The sequence below is a fragment of the Anopheles gambiae genome, chromosome 2, assembly GCF_943734735.2.
Source record: "Anopheles gambiae chromosome 2, idAnoGambNW_F1_1, whole genome shotgun sequence".
Classification (NCBI taxonomy): Eukaryota; Metazoa; Arthropoda; class Insecta; order Diptera; family Culicidae; genus Anopheles; species Anopheles gambiae.
Genome location: NC_064601.1, coordinates 93,464,519 through 93,486,465, shown reverse-complemented (window position 1 = coordinate 93,486,465; position 21,947 = coordinate 93,464,519). Strand labels below are relative to the sequence as shown.

The window sequence follows — 21,947 nt, the reverse complement described above, 5'->3', positions numbered from 1 at the left end:
TTGAGCCCTTAAAGGTATCACTTCCAATACATACAATTCTGAATTGTTTGCAATCATTAACAACCAATAAAAAAGCCACCTATTGTTAACAAGTGTTCGTTAATGTAATGTATTCCGAACAACCGAACCGTTCTTTTGATCTCCACCTTTTGCTTGCCAATCGTCCAACACTTCCTGCACTGCATCTTTGGCTTGTCGCTTTAAATCGGTACCTTTTTTCTGCGCACAACAAAACAGTGTAACGCGTTCAACGCCAACGCACCAAAGCCATAACCCTTCTGTACTGCCCGTTACCTTTTTGCAAAGTAAGAACGGCACAACTGATGGTTTTGGCACCAACCAGGAAGCCAATCAATCATTTTGGAAGTACCAGTTCTCACACACACACACAGAAGTACTTTGTCTGGTTCCTCCTACACACTACATCTTTTTTTTAAATTGTTTATTCCCAAATCTCTTTCCCAAAAAAAGCTGCTCTATTTGAGTAGTTTACAAATTTAACGCTTTGTTTCGCTTCCAAAAACCCCAATTCGCAGTGAGTTACCAAACCGCAACAGACTAATTCCATTTAGTAGAGCCACTCATTCTCTCAGTGCATTCCCCGTGGTGCAAAACTCTGTGCACACTGTACCTTTCGTGAGCGGTTTCCGTACGCTCGAGCCAGCACTCCGAACGGGTGGCGACTGCTTCAGCAAAAACTGCCGCCACCGACGACGACGACGACGACGTGGGCCCCAACCGACGAGCGAGCGCGTGTAGCGCGAAATCGGTTTACGGGAGGAAAAGCTACAACCCCAGCGCTCGTGGGTCAGTGTTGCTTTGGCCAGCACTCGGTACGGTACACGGGTTACGTTTTCCAGTGTGGTCGCGCTCGCACAGTTCAGGGCGGTGTTGGGTGGCGAAGAAAATTGAAAAATTGCACCCATAGCCGGAAAGAAACGAAACGGTACGGATTTTTCGTGTGGGTGGTGTGGGTGGCCATGTGGAAGTGTTATTAAAAAAAAGTAGTGCAGCAGAAGCTGTTCGATGAAGTGGAAGTGAAAGAAAAGTGCAAATAGTAAACACCAACCGACCCACTCTCGTGTGTTTGTGTGTATGTGGGGAGTTGTTCGCTAATGAAGATAACAAGTAGTAACGGACGACGTCGGAAGCGATCACATCACAGCATCTTCGGGTTGATCGGGACGGGAAGTGATGCGAGTGATTCGGTGTGAGCTTTTGGGTGGTTTGCTGGAATGGAAAAGTGCGGCAAGACGCTTGGGTTGAGTGATGTAAGAATATTATCCGGAGCACGCCCCAAAGCCTCGGCCGGTCGGTCGAGCATCTAATCAGCCTAAACAGTCACCGCCGCCGATGGGTAACTCTTACTTTCCGGCGCCTGGAGCGAATGCCCGCACAAACTGCCCCGCATAGACACAAACTTTATTGAACCGGCGGTTATGTGAGCTAATTATTCCGCAGACGGGGTAAAACAAGAACTACACTCAACGATGGCAACCCCACACACACACACACACCTGCCGGTCGCATCGGTTATGAAAATGTCGTAAAAGCACACCTCGGTGGGGACAGTATAACGGTGGATGAAAATGGTGATGCTTTAAGTCCACTACACCCATGGGCTGGATGTTTGTCGGTGCATTTTTGTTGTTTTATTTTATGCAGCAACCCCCTCCTCCTCCAGGAGCGCCGGGCGAAAGTGAATGAACGCGAAGAATCAAATTGATATCACGCTCACGATCGTGCGAACGGCGGGCGCGATGGAGTGAATTTTTGTTGCTAGTTTCTTTATTATTATTATGTTTTACGTGTTTTTTTTACTCAGTCTCTCCGTAAGTAAAGAGAGGGGCGTGGTGCTGCTCAACGAGGTGGCAAACGGTTGTGATCGATGACAGAGCAAAATTAGTAACATTTAAGAGTTGCGCGCGTCGAACGCAACGAACCCAACTACTACTGCTTTTTGGCGTGAACGCAAACGAACAGTGAAACAACGCACCGATACACATGGGGGCTAAGACTAGTGTTGGGTTAAGTTGGCAAAAATTAGGAGTCGACTCCGATCCGAATCCGAAAATTTCGAAACCGACTCCGGAAGGAAGATCCGACTCCGCCCAGTATAATCTGGAGCCGTTTTGTAATCATCTGGAGCTATCCAGAATCGCCTTGAGTCATTCGGAGTCATTCGAAGTCGTCCAGAGTCATCCGAAGTTGTCCAGATCCATCCGGAGTCATCCGGAGTTGGAGTCATACGGGGTTGGAGTTGTCTAGAGTTGGAGTTGTGCAAAGTCAGAGTTGTCCGGAGTTGTCTGGAGTTGTTAGGAGTCATTTTGAGTCGCCCAGAGTCATCCGGAGTCGACCGGAGTCGTCAGAAGTCGTCTGGAGTCGGCTGGAGATGGTCCAAAACGTCTGGAATTTTATATCCGACTCCAACTCTTACTTCTGCTGCCTCCGGTCAACTCAAACCCTCATTGTTAGAATGAAAAGGACTGTCTAAGAAGTGCAGGTACAAAGTGAAAAATAGAAATAAAAACTCCAAATGAAATTCCTCCAACCGACTCCTACTCCGAACGTCTCCGATTTCCGGACGACTCTGATTATGGACGACTCCAACTCCGGGTGACTCAGACTCCAGGCAGAACTAATGAATCCTAGTTTGCCGAAGTTAGAATCGGATTAACAATTCCCAGAGTCGGATCGCAGTCGTTGGTGCGGAGTCCACAGAGCACACCTCTAGTTAAGACGTCCGATGACGGTGTTGATTGATTTGCACTTTTAATTACCCATTACTCACCACAGCAGCAGCAGAAATAAAACCAGGCGTGTGTACGGCTAAGCGCCGACGGTTAGTGCAAGTGACTAGGCGGAAGGTTGGGAATCGACGGGAGCACAGTGAGAGCGACGTAAAAAAAACGACATCATCCTGCTGATCGGTGCACCGGAACTGCAGTTTGGGGCGGATACACACTACTCCGACACCAGGCACAGGGAAAGCGCTTGCACAGCGCACCCTACATATCAAAATGAAGTCGACCGAAAATATGGGCAACATTTTCCTGCTTCTGTTTGGATTGCATCTGGTAAGTCAATGGGAAGGATGAAGAGGAGGGTGCATGCACACGGTGCATGTGAACGAACTGGCGAAATGGCGTTTTGTTATGGTTCTTTTAACGCGTTTGCTTGATCGCCTGCAATCACGATCGATTAGGTTTGATTAGGCAAATTAAGCAAATGCAAATATGATTACAGGGGATTCAACTCGTGTGCTTTGGATAATTTCTTAAAAAAGGCAATGCCTTGACCATTCTAAAACCTTTGTTTTTCCTTCCCAACACAGAAATTTCTTCTTTTGATTCACAAAAATAACGGAAACTCATAATACGGTAGCTTAATATCTCATAAAACAAACCAAACCCTTTTATTTTCGATCGCTCTTCAAAGGCACGGCATGTAATTAGTGTCATGGATACGGGCCTTCACAATTAATTTGTAATCATCATCATCATGATCGCGTTGGTTGGTGGGGAGGAGAATGCTTGGCTCGTGATAGTCACGTTGCTAAATTACTGGCACAAATTGATTCCGAGACGCAGGTTGGAGTGGGCAATGAAGTCCTTACATTGCAACTAAGACGCGGTGAGTCTGTTTTGGGGAGACAAGTTGACTCATACGAGCATTGCAATCGTTGCTATTTATTGATTTTTCGTTACAAATCATGCAATTTGGGGATCAGAAGCCTAACAATATATTCATTTTATTTTATTAGTAGGATTTGAACACTAAATTCCCTAACTTTATGCACTTGATTTATTTGCAATGCTCCTAAAATGTACCACAAAATAGTAGCATATTTAATAGCTACAGATTTTTACTATATTCCGATTCAAGTATGTTGTTACATACATTTAATATCCCCAGTTATTTTCCTTAAATTAAATCGGGTTGCGTAGATTTAATTTTCAATTGAACAGCGTGCTCAATGCAAGAAAGCTTTCAACCTATACGGCAACCATGAAATCAAATCTCTTGACAAATGTGGATCCTTTATGCTCTAGTCCAGCATCTGCAGCTCCCTCCCCAAAAGTACCCACGAAGCACATGAAGATGGATTACTTCAAAGCTAACATTAATAGTACCGCACGGGCTACGGCAGACCTTTCCCAATCAAATCTAGTCCAATGAAAGCGTTCGCAGAGGAGATTAACCTTTTCACTTGCGACAGTCGACCCTTTCGCCCTCTTGCCCCGTCAGTCACCACACACACATGATGAGCAAATGCGCATATCATCATCAGTCCTCTCATGCTGATCGATTTAAACGCTTCGTTGCAGCCACTTCAGATGACACAGAAGAAGTGAAAAAATCAATCCATCCAGCAATGATCGGACCGCTTCTTTTCATGATGCAATCGCCTCGTGTTCAACCAATCACTCACCGGACGAGGTTTCTAAACTGCGTTCGTTCCGGTGCTCTTGTAAGCACGCACAGGCGCGCTCGGAAGAATTCGCTTAGCAATCGAGCCTTCTCTTGCCCGCCGTATCATTGCGGTCTTGCGCCCACATGATAATAAAACACAATTCGAACCATTTCCTATCTTCAAGGGCATCCCAAATATTTGCTAATGATGATCAACAGACCGATTAAAGCGCAGGGGATATTTGTGTCGTGCAGCTCTCGCTCGTATACTCTGATTGCCGACGCCCCAGTGCAACCGGAACGGCCCATAAGTGCCTCCGGTGAAACTGTGAGCATTTGTTTTTACTTTTCGCCCACTACGGAAGGTTGCTAATCAAAGGTTTGGATCACCACAACAGGAAGCAGTAAATCAAACTAAAAACAGCAAACACGGTAAGCTTGAAAAAACGAAAAATAGGCTCAATGAGAGCCACTGATGGGAGGAAATTTGGGTCATTTTTGTTGCTTCATTTTGCACAAATCATAACATTCTATCTCCTAATGGGTTGATTGAGCTCGATTCTGTTTTGATGCAATAACGCGCCGCATTCTTGCAACTGTTAAGCACTCGATAAAAATCATTTCCCATTTCAATGTTCAATGTTCTGCTGCACCCACAGTCGCCCCCGGAGCAGAGCGATTTGGTGTGTATTGCTTCATCACAAAATATGTTTTCCCACCCGAAACAGGCGGGCGGGCGGGCGTTTCGATCAGAAACCAGATCAGAAAACATGATTTCTTGTGCTTGTGATCGATCGATCGGCTGCCTCATTGACTTTGGCTGTTGCTTGACGCACAGAGAGCATAGTTTGCACGAAAGGCGTACGAAAGGCTGTGTGTGTATCTGTGTGACTCTGACAAATGAATTACACGACCAAATTAGTTTAACCCACGCCTGCAACAGTACAGTCAACAAGCTGGCAAACGACAAACCAGGCAAGCGTAAGGTGATGATTGAACCTAGAAGGGGATTAGGTACGATTCGTTCGATCTTGTTTTAAATTTAGTACACGTTGAGTAAATCACTTTATGACACAAACGAGAAAGCATAATTGTAAGCATTATATATCAAAACTAAGAATATTTTCAACTTGCTATATCAATAACCCCTTAAATCCCTTTTTTGCGGAACACGGACGGACACACAGCAAACAACAAAGCATCAAAGCAGCACAATCACGATCGATTGTACCGCAAATTAGGGCTTAATATTCCCCTCCCTTGCGCTCCGTCTGAACCGTTACTCCCAGAGATCAATTTCCTTTGACACACGACAAAAGCATTCCGCCCTTTTATGCTGCAACAACAGATTACCATTACCTACATTGAGCCTCCCTTAGTTCTGCAGTCTTTGTAACAAAACTGCCGCGCTTAGAAAGGAGATCAGCGATCGATAGAAAGGAAAGGATCGATTATCATAATTAATGTACATCATGAAAGGTGCATTTTAGCAGTGTGGTACGATTTTTTCTTCCATTCTCCGAGAAGCTAGAGAAAATGCTCTTAAAAACGGTGCAGTTTTGTTCGCTAATAAGGACGCTTAAATTCTGTGACCTAGAAAGAAAATGATCGTGACAATAATTAACATCATTTCAGCAAACTGTTCATGAAAGAAGGGAACCCACCTTGCCATGTTTAAAAAGCGATTAAATGTACTTTCCCTGTCGTATTGTGATCGTATCTTTGGACCGTATTAATTGTAATACTTTTTCAAAGCATAAATAACACATTTAACAACAAAAAAATCAATATATTTGACCCAAAATGTTGACTTCTATTTGGGCGATCGTGCCGCAAAACCCAACTCGAAAGGGCTGCCCGAAACAGTCCGCTGCAAGCAGATCGCGCACGTTTGTGGTCACGTTTTCTTACATGACGCCTTGCGGACGGAACGACACGAAGCAGCAAGAACTGGTTCACTATTTCACCCATTTTTTCACCATCAGTAGCCATAAAACTCCCTCTACTTCCCTTTTCCGCCCCCTCCGAAATGTCGGTGTGAATCAGACATAAGCACACGGAACGCCCGTGACAGTTTTCACTGATGCCAAAACTCCTGCCGTGGCCGTGGCGGCTCGATGCGAATAAGGCTTTCGATTCTTGGAGAATCGGAACGTGTTTATGTGTGTGTGTGTGCACCCCTTTTGGCCCATATACGGATGGAGAGTGATCCCGTTGCATAAACCACACCGATCTTTCACTTTCCAGCACGAGATAGATGGTCGCAATTCGTGTTTCGTTGCAATTGGTTAAAAGGTCACGTGAAGAGAGTTCCTTGCAAGTAGTTTTACATCTTTGGATTAATTTTTAAATCCTTTTTATCCAGTTTCCAATCGCCCAAACTGCACAAATTTAAGCAAAAAGCGTCGCTTCCTATCTTGTCACAAGTTTTGGCTTCCAATTTTTTCCTAAAAGTACAATTTTATTTGCATTATTTGAAGCAATTCAATCGCAATTAATAGTCTGAGGGCACCGGAACTCGAATTTTACACCCATTTTGTTTTACACTTCCATCAGGGGGGAAATCCATTTACCGTTGAAAATCGTGCATCATTAAGCCAACATTACACAGCGATGGACATTACATAAAGTGAATTTGTTTCCCTTGTGGCGAATCAATTCAAAAATAAAAAAATAAATCCATTTTTCTTTCCACTCAAAAAGGGTGGAAGCTGCTCAACAAAATCACCACTAAAACACATTTCATGGCCACCTTGAACTTAATACTGCACCGAATGGGTGTTTCCACCTTCCGCTAGATGCTCGTTGTTATCGTTGGTGCCCGCGAAAAAACAAGAAACAATGCGACTTTGCATAAAATGTTTAGAAGCTCCCAGCCGTTTTCCCAAGCGCCCTTTTACCCTTTTGGCCGGCATCGGCAAACCTTCGTATGGGTCAAAACCATGATTGTTCTCGCTGCACCACCGTGCAAGACCGTGACACATTGCCATTGTCACTCGCTTGTTGTTGACCATTTGCCGTGAATGGTAATTATGGTGGCGAGGTCATCGTTTGATTAGACAAACTTTCGGGCCGCACCTTACGCAATCGTCATTTCCAATTATTCTGTTTTTCCCCCGCTCTGCAACTGATGGACACGGAGGAAGGCACTTTTTTGTTGTTTACAATTTGCGCTCTCCTAAAGCAAACTTCCAATAATGTACGCATTATTTTAATCGCCACACCACCAGGTGCCATCTGCGCGATCAGTTGCAATCAAGGCCGATCACGTTGAACACCCCGCGAATTGGCTGGAGTGAATTTGATTTATTTATTTTGCTGTTTGCTTGTGCGCGCTTTTCCGTTGCAAATTCTTCCGACCCATCCATCCACCGCGAAGAATGATCGTGTGCACGCGTGCGCTCGCTCGCTCGCTCGCTCGGGGCAAAAGGTACAAAAAACAAAAACACCCCATTCATCATTCGACCATGCCTTTCGCTTTCGCACCACCAAACTCGCGGGCTTCCAACGCGGGAGCCCTTCCGAACGCGTTGTTTTACGTTCGCGCACTCGCTTGCTTTCTCGTTCAAATTTTTTGCACACGGAACGAACAATTTCGATGCTTCAAAACAGCACACACAAGCGACGAACCCGGCGGTCGTCGGTTCGATTTGTGCGGTAAGGTACCGAAAGCGAAGGGTTCGTTACGAAGGGAACACGTTCACGGTAATCGGCAGGACACCGGGGGGAGTTTGCATAAGATAGGGCACCCGTCAAACTCATAATCCAGCATACGCCATTGAACACCCAAACGCGAAATTCGCCATCCCGCACGATCATCGCCGGCAACAGTCCGCGAAACTAGGGGTTGATCTCGGGCTGTGACAAAGGTTCCATTTGATTCCCATTTCCCTGCCCTTTAGTGTCCCCTAGTAAGTCGTTTCTTGTTTATGTTTCCGACGCTTGATTTGCGGAGCCCGTCGTTATGTGCTCACCGACACGATCCTCGCGCGCGAACCGATCTCGGTTCGCTCTCGTTTTCTGCGCCGTGGCGTGCGCGGTCGTGTTTGGTCCAGTTTTTTTTTCTCTTGCTTGCTTCCTTCAAACCACCCAAACAACTCTTCCTCTCGCCCCATCCTCCCATCCAGTATGACGTAATGTTCCCCTCAAAAAAAAGTATGACGACGAGGGTGATTCCCGCCAATGCTGATGACGATGACGATGGTTGGTGGTGGCGTTGTTTTCGCTCCGATCTCGTTGTTCGCCATTCTCCCGACATTCGCTTTTGGGAATTGTGGTTGATGATGCGCCTTTTTTGTCAGTTATGTTGCTCATGCTTTCGCGATCCATTTCTTTTACGCCAGCTTCCGTTGCGTGTGAACGTGAGCTCTTCTTCATCGTTTGCAGCGTTACAAAACGGAAGCCACTGTGAGCGGGCAGACGATGCTGCATGTTCGGCATCATGTTAAAAGCGACAGTGATCTATGTCGAGACAGATGTTGCTACAATTCTATTAGGCGGGTTTGCCGCATGACACACATTTCTGGTTGAATAATCCGCGCCAAAAAGGGGCGATTGAGCGAGGATTAATTTAATGCAAATGCGTGTAAAATAAGCAGCAATTGTTTTTTCGTCTATAATTGCAAATCGAAAGACACAACAGAGCTCAAGGATTTTATTCTAATTAAATGCTAATAAGCTGTGGCATTGGTCGCTCCAAAACTGGACCGGGATTATCTTCAACATTTCGATCGCTGGTGTCAAGTGTACGCACCTTTTAATACCATCAACCTGTAATCCAAACTGATCCACATTTAATCCCAGCTCCCCAAAATTGGAACAATCAAAGCACCGACCGGTCTCACCCATTTCTTTACCAATTTACACTCCCGCACGGGCTGAATATCGCGTGCGCCTGTCGAGTCAAAGTCAAAGTCAGACCCCGGGGTCCAGCCGAAGTTGTGACCTTTTTTTTGTGTAGGACCCATCGTACACAATCGATCGCGCGGACTAACTGCCCAACCCGCGCCATTTGAACGTGTTGCGGCCTTGATCTGATTACGCGAAATGAATGCTATCGTGATTTTAACACTCGCTTTAAGCTTCATTCAAAACGAACGAACGGAGCGAGCGAATTCCAATACATCACGGTCAAATGATCTGCGAAAATGGGTGCAATCATCACCCATCACCATCATCATGGCGAGACACCCCCTTAAATCAGAGAGCTGCAAACCTGTGATCGAACCTGAACCACACACCCAATCGTCCAATGGTCAGCGAGCAGGCACCATCCCTTCTAGCACTGGCTGGCAAAGAGAAAGGATTGGTTTTGTGGACGAAAGATTTCTGAGATTTTTTTTTGGCAGCCGAAAACGATACAGGTTTTTAAAAACGAACTAGTCCACTAGTCGAGCCTTTAAATTGAAAGGTAGCGCAGAAAGGAACGCGGGGAAGGTAGCATTTTAAACTGGACAGATGACAAAAAAGGGTGCAATTGGACCGAAATTACGTTCACCCGAAAATTTTGCATGGTTGAATGGGGGAAAAGGTGCATTAAAGTTTCATCAGGTGGTCGCCGTTGTGTTGTGTAGAAATTAAAACTACCATCAGAACGGTCTATATTCCATTTAAGCTTGAAAACTTAAAGACGAAAATGACACGCAAAATCGGACGTTACCTTTAAGGAACATGAAAAGCCACATTAATACTTCTTTAAATTTATAATGCATTCACATTTGAACTTACAACAATTATCTCTGCTACCGAATTAACTAAATGTCGATTATGCCTCAGGAAAAGTTTGTTCCTGTACATCCGAAAAGCTTACTTACACCGAGATTCGATCAGCAGACGAGCATGATACGGAGCCGCTCGCTTCACAACTACACTAAAGGCGCTATCGATCACAGCACCGTTAACAACGCACATGAATCAAGCGAATAGGAAGCATTTCGTTCATTCGGAAGTGAAGCGCTACCCTGCCACACCGGTTATTAAGCGGGTTGCATCGTTTTTTTCCCACTCGCACTGACAGAAACCGGATCATCTCTTCAGATACACACGCAATACACTCTTCCGAAGCGATGCACTCAATCAAGATCGCGATCGATGCGGTAATCATCAAGAAGGAGGAGGAAAAACAGAAACAGAAACACTAAAACAGGCGAAAAGAGATGCCAATGGTTACCCTCTTGCACGCATTTAAATCAATCGTATCGTAAGATTTCTCATGGTGAACCGCGAAAGCTCGCGTATTTGCCCTTCTGCTTTTTAGCATACCCGCCCCGAGGGGTCGCTAATCTGACATTAAAACCGATGACATACTGGTGAAAGGAGCGCACATATCCTCAGCACATCCGGAACTCTGTCCTGCTGCCCCTCCTTCTCTGCTTTGCTATCAACGGCGTCCAAAAATCCGGTTCTATCCTCACCCCCCAAACAGGGTGCTGTGCGCACCCGTTGGTTCAGGTTCAGGTTGCGCACGCTGTTTTTTGCCCATATTTTCGGAGCACGTTTCGCATAAATCGTTTCGCACATACACACACACACCGGCAACTTTCACTGTCAAACGGCTACCAACACGCCGGAGTTGATTCGAGTATTGCGACAATAAATGTTTGCCAATGTTTGCTCCGGTGCAGCATGCACTTGCACTTGACTGTCGCAGCGGGTGCGCATGCTGCCGAGTGCGTTTCCTCCACTTCCTGGCTTGGGCTTATTTTTCCGGGATTGAATCGTTTTGTTTTTCATCATTTCCACTTTTATGTCTAAATGACGATTCCGGTTTCTGTTGCCGGTGCTGGTGTACCGCTCCCGATCACTATCAAACACCCGCTCTCACGCCGTGTGTACCTGCTGTTGGCCGTGTTGATTTGCTGGATGGTTGCGACTATTCAAATGGAGACGGCTTATCGCAGATCATTCCCGATGGTAGCTGCGCCGGGCTGTCTGCTAACCTTTTGCAAAGCTTATGTGACAGTGTAGGAAAGTGAAAACCAAAACACTCTTAACACAGCCCCACAAAATCAACAACAAATGGTTGCAACGGGGTGGCAAAACAAAAACAGGCTCGAGAGAAAGGCTAACCTTTAGCGCTAACCACGAGGAAGGAAAGGTGTTCGCTGCAATGCGACCGGTTGCGCTGTGTTGGCATGATGCACCGCTGCACTAGCGCGAACAGAACGCACCATCGAAGACGCTCCACTAAAAAAAAAGTGCACCCACTAACAACGCACGCCAATAGGTGTGTAATATCTGCTCATGTAATCGTGTATGCAGCACAAAGCTCCACACACATCCCGCAAAGCAAAAAATCGCTTCCTGCGCACGGTGGGTGTATAATTGGGCGCCACCGAACATTACGGTGGGGTCTCCACTCACACTCAACCTGAGCGCCATACGCGGTTCCGGAACCAAATGGGCCAAAGAAAAAAAAGAATCCAACTCCATCGAGCCTACGCTAAATGGGCGGTTCTTGAATATGCATGAGGCACATGCAGTTTGCAGTTCTTTGGCAAAGGGTCTAATGGGGTATTTGTGCATACACTTTGCAAACCGCCCATAGTTGGGGAAGCACTGCAATTTGCCGTTCTATCGCTTCATCGCGTTTGAAACGATCGATCGATGGAACGGTACAGACAACGGCTGTTGGTGGAAGTAGATACGGGAAATTGGGCCCTTTTTCGCTGTCAATCAGGTGGCAAACCTCGGGATCGGTTGATTGAGCCGAGTTGGAAAGGAATGTGTGATGCGTGTTGGAAGTTTATTTAAATATGTAAAGCTTAATTGGCGCCTAAATGTGAAATGTTTCAATTGATTGATTTTAATAAACAAATGGAATAGTCCTCCTTTAGGAATCAAAATTTGACGATTTAGGAATATTTAGGAAATATTGACGATTTAGAACGGGTTTGAGTTCGTTAGCATGTTGCATATTTCACATTTTATGAAGTTATTGATGACCAAGGAATGTTAAGCACAATAAGTCTTCAAAAGAGATTTTGGAATAGGTATATAAAACTAATATTCATTTTTAATCATGAATAATCAAGCATAATCAAAAGTAACGATAAGAAAACAAACTAATCAATTAATATTCAAACTTGAATTTTTTATTTAAATTAAAGATTGTCATACATTTGAGAAATCAGATATGAAAAACAAATACTAATTAGAAAACAACAATAACAGGAGGCATAGTGGAGGAGTAGTAAACAAAAGTAAAAACAAAAAATAATTTTAGTAAAAATACAACAAAACTCATTCAAACTATAAATGCAATATAAAAAAAAGGAAGCAAATCAAATGTGTTGTTTACCTTTAGGCGCCTTAAATATAATCCAACAGCCTGCTGCGGATGAAATGTGATACCCAATTATATGAAATTATTTCTTTCTTTAATCCACACCTCATACCTTTCTCTCTCTCCACGCTGTCTACCTAACGCAATCTTGACCTCGCCCCAGGGTACTTAACCGAGGAGTCAACCGTCGGCCAGAGCTTAATGCAGCTGGAAGGTGAAACAGATTTAAACCCCAAAAAAAAAAGCCAAAACAATCTAGTTCGCTCGAGTTAAAGGTGAAACCACTCGTTCGATGGATGGGTTTAATCGAATTACCCTTCTCGGCCGGTGCAACAGCACCACACTCCCCCTGTTCAACGATGCTCAAGGGCAAAAGAAATGCAAAACCAACCACCGTTGGGAGGGTGAAACTCATCGCCAACAACGAACACCTTCTGCTTCAGTGGCTCTTTCTTCCCAAAATGCGTCACGTACTAGCCGGGCGAACGAAAGCGAGACGCCCGCGAGAATGGCGGGCGAAAAACAATGGCCACATACACATGCCGAGCAGTTTGTTCGCATTCGCACGCGCCAAAAAAAAGCCCCCCTAAAGTGCGACGGGTGCAAAGCCATGAGAGTGCCATGAGTCTTCTGCATACGACTGCCACTGCTCAACCCCATCTGACCAGTAGTTAGATGAGGCTGGCAGTGGTTAGATTTAAAAGTTCGCTGCATTTTATAGCACCACGGGCACTTCCACACACACCTTGTCACACATTTGCACAAGTCACGGGAACAAGGGGAGTTGCGCGTGGAAAATTTCTGCTTTAATTGAGACCTTCCATCCGCGCACGAACCCTGTGGGGAATGTGTTTCTTGTGTTACGTCAGGGACCGGAGGGGTAGACACAGTTGATGAACGAAGAGTGGCATGAAAATGACGTTTCCTCGCTTTGCCGCTTTCTGCTCAAGGGCCTCATGTCTGTTTCCCCATTTGGTGAAGAATGCGTTGCTTGGGCACAACACCAGTTGTTAGCAGGCTTCGAGTCTTCCATGGTAACGAGCGCATCGAAAGCGTTGTTGCCATAGTCACGCCTTGCGCTATTGCGTTGATGTTCCTGTCAACCGGGCCACAATCAAAACAGTGCTCTGCTTGTAACGTGCAACAAATTCTTGTTCCTGTTCCGTCCTGCCACAAGAAATCCCGCAGACAGACCCCGAAAGAAACGCCAAACCCCGCACAATGTCCAACTCAACAGCGAGCAACAGCCCGAACAAGAAGAAGAAACCGCTGCCGTACTTTATGGAAAGGACGGAAGAGGCGGCCCTGCCCTCGTTCCAGAACCGGCGCACGCTGGCCGACCACGTCAAGGACAATATGCTGTGCGCCGGGCGGAAGAGTTACTTCCAGCGCATCGTGTACGTTGGCCGCCATCCAAAAGTGACGGGGATGACGCTGCGCGACCGCTTTCTGAAGCTCATCAAGGAGCTGCAGGAGTGTACGGTGTGCGAGATCAAGCTGTTCGGGCTGATGATGAACTTCGACGGGTACACGGTGCACATGGTGGAGAGTGCGGAGGAAACGGTCGGCGAGTATCTGCGCACGCTGGCGGCGGCCGACCTGTTCGAGGAGAGCCGGGTCGTGCTGGTGTACAACAACATCAACCAGCGGCTCTTCCGCAAGCTCGTCTGGCGCGTGTCGGACTATCTGAACGAGCTGAAGCGCACCGAGCTGGACCAGCGGGACCCGAACCTGACGCAGGGCACCATCAACGCCTTCCTGGTGCAGGTGTACCAGCTGTGCAAGATGGTGCGGGAAGAGGAGCTGGATGAAAGCAAGTTTAACTCACAGAGAGAGAGTGTGCCTGTTTGAGGATTGTTTTTCATGGTTTTTGCGCGTCTTGTTCACCCTCCCTTTTAGGATCCGCTTTTAAATCGCTCTATCTGGACGAAAACTACGAAGAGCACACGCCGGACATTGCGGTGCTGGAGTATCTGCTCGGCCTGAAGTGTCTGTTCACCGTGCCCGAGTACGCATCGTTCTACGGCCGGCTGCCGGACGTCAGCAGCTTCCGGGACCTCGTTTGGCCCATCCCGAAAGATCTCACGCCGTACGATGTGTTCGAGACGGGGAAATACGATGTGAACCTAACGTTCGGTGGGAAATAAACTGCTCCTTCTAAATTGGAAAATTGGCTGCAAAAATATGTTTTAATACCATCGCCGAACGCGCCGGGTAAGCGTGTCCAATCGCGTAACGGAGGTGGCATTTTGTTGCATCATTTCCACCCCATTCGGAGGCACTGAGAGCACGATAGCATGGGCGGCAGGCCAACGTTTAACACCCGTTTTGCATCGATCGATCACTCTGGACACTTTCTAGGGGGGGCTCTCCCGTGGCTTGCCATCAACTATTGGCAACGATATAGTCGATTCAAATGAGGTGGAAAGTTGGAGCCTGATCGTTTCAGTATCGGTGTAACCTTTCACCAATTGCTGGGTTGCAAAAGTAATAGCTCACACGATAATCGATTAACATGGCACGATAGTTGGGTCTGTGCTGTTATGGGACAAGTAGTAATGTCCAACGCATAATCAACTAGTTAGGTAATACAGACTGAAAACTCCAATTTTCAAGTGCCTGAAAAGACATTAAACGCGAGAATTTCAATGCCCACGACGACCTCGCCTTTATTCAAATTCGAATGTTACACCGCCGTGTTGGCAATGTCAAGAGCACCCCAAGCCCCAAACCGATGACAATTGCGGGCAAAAATGTTCCATTAGATGACAAATGGTGCTCTGGGCGGCAAGATTTCGCCTCCGTTTGTCTTGTAATGGTGATTACTTCATCGCAACCAGCATCCACTCGTTGTAAATATTCATCCGCGACTTGGATTCTACACTCGGGACAAGCGTCTGAATCGATTTAACCAGAGGCTTTCCGTTTGACGCCATGGAACCACACCAACCTTCCATACACGGGCATGAGGCTCTGTAGCGTTACAGTTTGCGCCCGCCACCTTCCCCGCCAGCGCAATACGCAATCACTTTATGATCGCGCGAAAAAGAAATAAGCCAAGACAGGTCGAGATCGTACATTAACCAGCTGTACTCGATATAAACCGATCGTTCGTTCGTTCATTCCATTCGCACTTTCGGTGTGGGCACCTTGGAGGGCGGGGGAGAATTTACGATGACCAACACACGCATCTGGCGCACCCGGTGGGTCGCTGGACGTTGGTGGGAATGCTTCAGAATGTCGACACTTTGATCTGATCGAGACACCCACATCGGCAGGTCGGCAAAGAACGATCGTTGGAAATAGTGTGTGTGTGCGGACTACGCTCCCTACGCATTTGACTACCTGAAGTCGAAGGTGGCCACCAGCTTTACGACTCCGACCACCCTTTTACCTCTCTGTCAAGATGCCCTCAGGGCAGTCTCGAGCAGTTTCGAGAGCTTAAGCTGAAGTGTAACGCCACATGATTGACTGCGCCAACTCGTAATGCCGCCTTCGAGTGTTGACCACCCGAAGGTCATCACCTTCCCCGTAAAAGCGCCGCCGAAAAGTAATGTCCGGTGGCAACCAAAAAGTGCACCAAAAACGAGCGTTCCACACTACGATTCATTGAACTCGCTCTGTTTCCCGTTTTGGAACGCCCACTTGCAATCCAGGGCGTGTTCCAGACTGCCGATGACGCACCTTCTGCTCAAGAACACATTTCTTTTGACATTCTAACGGGGCTTTTTTTGCTTTCATATTTGGTCATTTGTTTCATTTCTCATTTTTGTTTCCGCGTCGGCAGGTTTACCTGGACGGGGCGAACGCCTCCTGGGGCTCGCCAGACAGCAACCAGTACCACATACAGACGGATGAAGGCCCCGAGCGGTACTTCCGGTACCAGACGGACAATGGTCAGTTTCGGAAGGAGAAGCGTCTGCAAGATGGCACGGTGATCGGTAAGTGGAACTTCTGCGTGAAGTATACGTCCAAAGTTCAAGTGTACTTATGCACCACCCATCTGCAGGAACGGACGCGTGGATTGATGCTTCCGGCTATCTGCGCCAGAACGACTACATCGCAGATCACAAGGGCTATCGGATCTTGAAGTCCAAGACGGTGTACGTGGGCCAGAATCGACCGATACAGGTAAGATAACATAAACTTCCGAACGCCTTCTCCAATATTTCTGATGTTCCCAAACTTTTTCGACAGGACGCTATTAAGGTGGCCAAAAATAAACCGGCCGATTCGGGCGTCTTGGTACCGTCGGATCCTTCCTACGAGCCCCCAGCACCACCAGCATCCGCTCCACCTCAACCGCCCCAGCACCGCAACCAACCCGCGATCCAATCGATCGCCATCATCCCCTCAACTCCAGCTCCAATTTCCGTCCATTCGACTCCTTCGCTCAATGGTGTCTTCATCCGACCACACTCCCAACCACTCGGTCCCGGATACCATTCGTCACTTCAACCTGGGTCCTCCTCTTCCTCTCCACACCGCCACTACCCATCATCCGTATCGTCCCGACCACCTTCCCTTGACATCTACGTCCCCTCGACAACGTACACTCCGCTGATCGGCAACGAGCTCTCCTCCACACCGATCGCTGTCTACGCTCCCTCCTCAACTCCATCGCCCCTTCGGGACGGTTCCGAAGCTCACCTTCCACCGCTCGTCATCTACAACGGAAATCCCTCGGTAGCGGTCGACCCAAGCGGGTACATTGCGGCCACCACCTTCACGCCACCGCATCGACGCCGAAGACCCATAAACCCCTCGGAACGGCGCCGTCGCCCATCGAGTGAACCGATCCTAATCACCTCCTCCCGCCCGTACATCGAGAGCACAACCCGCGCTACAGTGAACCTAAAACCGCTCGTACAGCTCGATTCCGGCAGCTCGAATCTGCTCGACCCGGCATCGATCGGCTTTAACCGGGATCTGATCGATCCGCAGGCCCACCAACCGTACGACGACCAACACGTCCGCCGGTACTACGACGAGAATGGGCAGGAGCTGCCGGTGCGGCGTGCCGGCGAAAGCCACCCGTACGATGGGGTGTCCGTCACGAACGATGGCTTCCGGTACTATCTGCCCCGGCAGTACCACGAAGAGCGCAACTCGGCCAGCGACACGCGGGACGGTTCGTTCGGGTACATCGATCCGTTCGGCATACGGCGCGTCGTGTACTACAACACCGGCCCGAACAAGGGCTTTGTGCATCGGAAGAACAATCGCTTCGTCGGGTTTGATGCGACACCGTACGATCCGCGGCCGGTAGTGTAGCTTTGCTAGCTTTTAAACGCTTCATCACGCCTTGCTTCCTGCATTATTTATTTCATCCCCTCTCCAGATGGTAACTACACTAACACACTCTTCGCACGAGCGAAGGATAGCTACTTAGAATGAGGATAGGGTAGTAAGGGTGCGCCTTTGATGTATGGTGGTGCATTCTTCGTCAGCGCCTAACATTGATTTCAAAAAGTCACTGAAACAGAGGAACAGAGTGGGGCTTGGGGCGGACAAAACGACAACGACCGGTTGATACATGATAAGTGAATTAAAATGTATGTCTGGCCTGCAGCTCCGATCTGAGAGTTCTCCAAAGCTCAGATTGGATTTACAAATCAGCTCTCTACGAAAAGCACCGAACCTGATCACACAGTCACGTTGTCTCTTCGTCATCTTCTCTCTTTTTGCATCTTCGTTCGGACGTTGCCGTAACGTTGACCATCAGCTTGGAATTGTAATTATCCACAGACTGCTCTCGTTTGTGATCTCCAAGTTGCAGTTCTCGTACAACAACAAAAACTCCAGCGAAATTGATTCGTTACCACTGGGCGTACGGCATCTCGACCGTAACGTCGCGTGCGTCTTTTGCGATCTCCGCTTCGTAGTTACGTACGCGTATGACGAATGTGAGTGTGACACATTCACCCTTCTGCTTCGTGGATTGTATCACACGATCTAATTTGGCTGATGATTAATGTCATCACGTGCGGAATGGCACAGAATTGGAAGGTGTTTGAGTAATGTGACGGGTGATTTTGGTCCAAAGCGTCCTTCGTCGCAATTCTTCTGAAGGTCCACTTTTGTAGAGCATTTTAAGCCATATCTGTGTGGGTAGCGATGGTAAACCGGAGCGATGTGTTTAATCCAAAAGCTTTTTGGCAAATTGCTTCAAAATAGTGAGTCCAAAAAAGGAAGATGATCATTAATCAGATAATGTGAATCGTGCATTCTTTTAGGCAAATTTGCTTAAAACAGACATCAATTCGATTCGATTGTCGACGTTGTCGTTGTTGTCCTACTCTACCCGCACCAGCTCTGTAATCCTCCATTCCAATCTCCTCACGCCCATTCTACCGTTAACCATAACCGATAAGTGCCGCGTTTGTTTTGCAAAAATTGCCATAATTTTAAGTCTAGCTGTTGTAAAGTTGTAAACACGTAAAAGCTTTTGCAAATAAGCAATGTACGGTAAGGTGAGCTTCCGTTTTAACTTATGATCCAATTAATATCCTCTATTTTATGGCCCTTTTTTAATCCAATTCCCAATTCAATTCTTCCCAGCATTCGTTGCGTAAGACAGCTTTAAAATAGTTACGCAAGAGCAAAGTAATACAAAAAAAACCCTAATTGCCATATGTAAGCAGAACCGAACAGCTCGCTGTACCGTTTAGAAGACAGAATGAGTGATTTTATCAGTATAAGTACACATCTAAAATATTCGCGCTTTGCTAATAAAACCACGAAACGCGTCACCGTCGAACTCAATCGAAATGCGCCCGCGCTCGCGCGCGCATTATAGAGGCCCGCTTTTCTGTTCTCCGTCAATAGATCTTCATTTCCCCTTCCCGCCTAATCAGTTAGTTCACCCACAACCGTGGGACTGTTTGGTACATGAAAACATGCAAAAAGGAATCTCTTCCGCTGCACAAAAAACAAACCACACGCAAAATATTACGCTATGGGAAATGAACTTCCGTTACGGAGAATGCCGCACTGTTCCGTCGTAGGCGCTACGGCGATAGCCAACATGGGCGGTAATGTACGGAGGGCCGATGTTAACACAACAATCGAACCAGCCAATTTTATGCTCGACTACGAGTGTACGAACATTCACTCACACACACACACACACGCCCCTAATAAACTATAAATACCTCACACCGTACAAGGGGATGAGGCGCGCTGTGTGTTGTGTACTGTATGTAACAAGACATTACCGGATACAAGACACCCAACTTCCGTGTGATGTACCAGCAGCAACAGCATGAGGAGCAGAAGAGCATGACATGTTTTTAATAAAGTCCGGTCTGACCGCGTGATCGATTTACCAGTACGTTTTTGAGCTGTCTTTATGTCCCGAAAAGAATCCCCCAGGGCGCTGGGATCCAGTTTCCCGATGGGAAAGATCCGATGACCCTGTGCCCCTCCAAAACAACAGGCATCGGGGAGAGAGGGGCAAGGTATAAAACTAATGCAATGGCGCTAGCGCCATATCAAATCGCACCCGAATGGTGCACGCAATGGTAAGTAGTATCATCAGATCCCAAGGTTTTCGACAACTTCGAATTAGCTTTTCGCTTGGGTTCCCCGCAGAGGATGTTGCTTGTCATTTGGCTCCTTGTGGGGGCATTCGTTGCGACAGCGACGGCCGTTGGGCCGGCAGCAACATCCCCGGTGGAGCAGCTGGCGAACGTTCACTACGCCGGGAAGGATGACCCCGTCACGGTGACGACCCACATCGAGAATGCGGCGGGTGACAAGCTGGACTTTAACGGTGATCACTTCTTCGGCCGGGACCAGGAGGCGCACGACTACAACCGGCAGGCACACCTGAAGCTGGAGTACGTCCGCAACCAAGATCCGCAGCTGCGGCGCTTCCTGGGCAAGTCGATCGTGAAGCGCCAGGCGGATTTCCCATACCCGCCGGCCGTTTATCCACCGACGCATTACGAGCCTCCGACCACCACCACCACCACCACCACGACAACTACGGAACCTCCCACAACAACGACGACGACAACTACGGAACCTCCAACAACAACAACCACGACGACTCCAGCACCGACGGAACCTCCAACGCTGCCACCAACAACACCGGGAGTTCCTCACGAAGTGTACGGACTTCCTGGCTCGACCGAAGCACCCTGCCCGGGTGGTGTTGACTGTGTCTTTTCACAACTCCCACCCCTACCGGAGCTGGTATATCCGGTACCTCCAGTACCTCCAGTTCCTTTGCCAATGCCGCAGGAACCAGTAGTAGCTCCGCCGCCAGTACTCTGTACCGATGTGCAACCGGTAGTTCCAGTCGTAGGAGGTCCCGTTCCTTCCCAAGAGCCACTGTACAGTTTGAATGAGCTTGTGGGTGTGCTGCTTGATGTCCCTCCCGTCCCAGAGGTCCCCACTGTCCCGGAGGTCCCCGCCGTCCCAGAGGTCCCCGCCGTCCCAGAGGTCCCCACTGTCCCAGAAGTCCCCACCGTTCCAGAGGTCCCAAGCTATGGCCCACCGTCTGTGGGCTGCAGCGATTGTAACTTCAACCAACTTCCAGCATTGCCCGAGCTGGTGTACCCGGCTGCACCAACCACAACCACAGAAGTTCCACCACCACCACCACCATCACCCCCACTCGTAGAAGATCTCCCAAGCGAAGCAGTCCCTTCGAACTGTCTGCCCGCCGAGCATCGCGTGCGCCTAGAACAAGAATCACCCGGCGGGGACAATGGCGCCCTTGTCGATCTACGACTCTCCCAGCGGTCCTCCTCGGACCGACTGCAACCCCGTGTACTCTCCACCCACTCGCAGGTAATTCTCGTCCAATCGATGGCACCGCTGCCGGTGCTGAAGGCCAAGCAGGGTGGCCAGCAGCCCGCCAAGCATGGCAGCCGTGGGTCGTTCAAGTTCACGCACAGCCGCAGGGAGCAGAATCGTCAGGTGTGGAATCCGAACGATGATACGGTGGTGGTGGTGCCGGCCGAAGACTCCCAGGGCCAGCTGTCTCAGATCGTGGTCTGTACTGTGGACTGTAACGCGGTGGAGGAAAAGGTGAAGCCGCCAGAGACGCCCGCCATGATGATTCCGAGCGATGGTCGGTTGTGGTGAGTGGAGATTTGTGGAGATTGTGGGTTGGAGCGTTGGAATCGCAAATAAAGAAATGTCTTAGTAATAAAAATTATGATTTTAATAAAAATAAAGAATTTAAATTATTGTAAACATTCGACTTCCCGCACGACTTACAGAGTTTTCCAGGAGGTCT

General features: G+C 48.0%; 3 protein-coding genes across 5 annotated transcripts; all 3 read left to right on the top strand.

Moving 5' to 3' along the window:
* The first annotated feature begins 792 nt into the window (after positions 1–792).
* LOC1276665 (sialidase) lies at positions 793–20,024 on the top strand. Of its 3 annotated transcripts, none has more exons than XM_061649180.1 (5): positions 793–946; positions 2,797–3,077; positions 16,485–16,638; positions 16,707–16,828; positions 16,895–20,024. In XM_061649180.1, the coding sequence occupies exons 2-5, from the start codon at positions 3,021–3,023 to the stop codon at positions 17,969–17,971; spliced, it is 1,410 nt and encodes a 469-aa protein (XP_061505164.1). In that variant the 5' UTR covers positions 793–946; positions 2,797–3,020; the 3' UTR covers positions 17,972–20,024. The 3 variants fall into 3 exon arrangements, with proteins under 3 accessions (XP_061505164.1, XP_061505165.1, XP_061505166.1); XM_061649181.1 differs by having other exon boundaries at positions 796–946; positions 2,800–3,077; XM_061649182.1 differs by lacking the exon at positions 793–946 and adding an exon at positions 1,014–1,093.
* Positions 12,710–16,473, top strand: LOC5666878 (uncharacterized). The gene is made up of 2 exons (XM_061649183.1): positions 12,710–14,510; positions 14,597–16,473. The coding sequence occupies exons 1-2, from the start codon at positions 13,919–13,921 to the stop codon at positions 14,842–14,844; spliced, it is 840 nt and encodes a 279-aa protein (XP_061505167.1). The 5' UTR covers positions 12,710–13,918; the 3' UTR covers positions 14,845–16,473.
* A 95-nt stretch (positions 20,025–20,119) lies between the features above and the next one.
* On the top strand, positions 20,120–21,904 carry LOC133391964 (mucin-2-like). Its single transcript, XM_061649178.1, has 2 exons — positions 20,120–20,220; positions 20,291–21,904. The coding sequence occupies exons 1-2, from the start codon at positions 20,206–20,208 to the stop codon at positions 21,791–21,793; spliced, it is 1,518 nt and encodes a 505-aa protein (XP_061505162.1). The 5' UTR covers positions 20,120–20,205; the 3' UTR covers positions 21,794–21,904.
* The last annotated feature ends 43 nt before the right edge of the window (positions 21,905–21,947 follow it).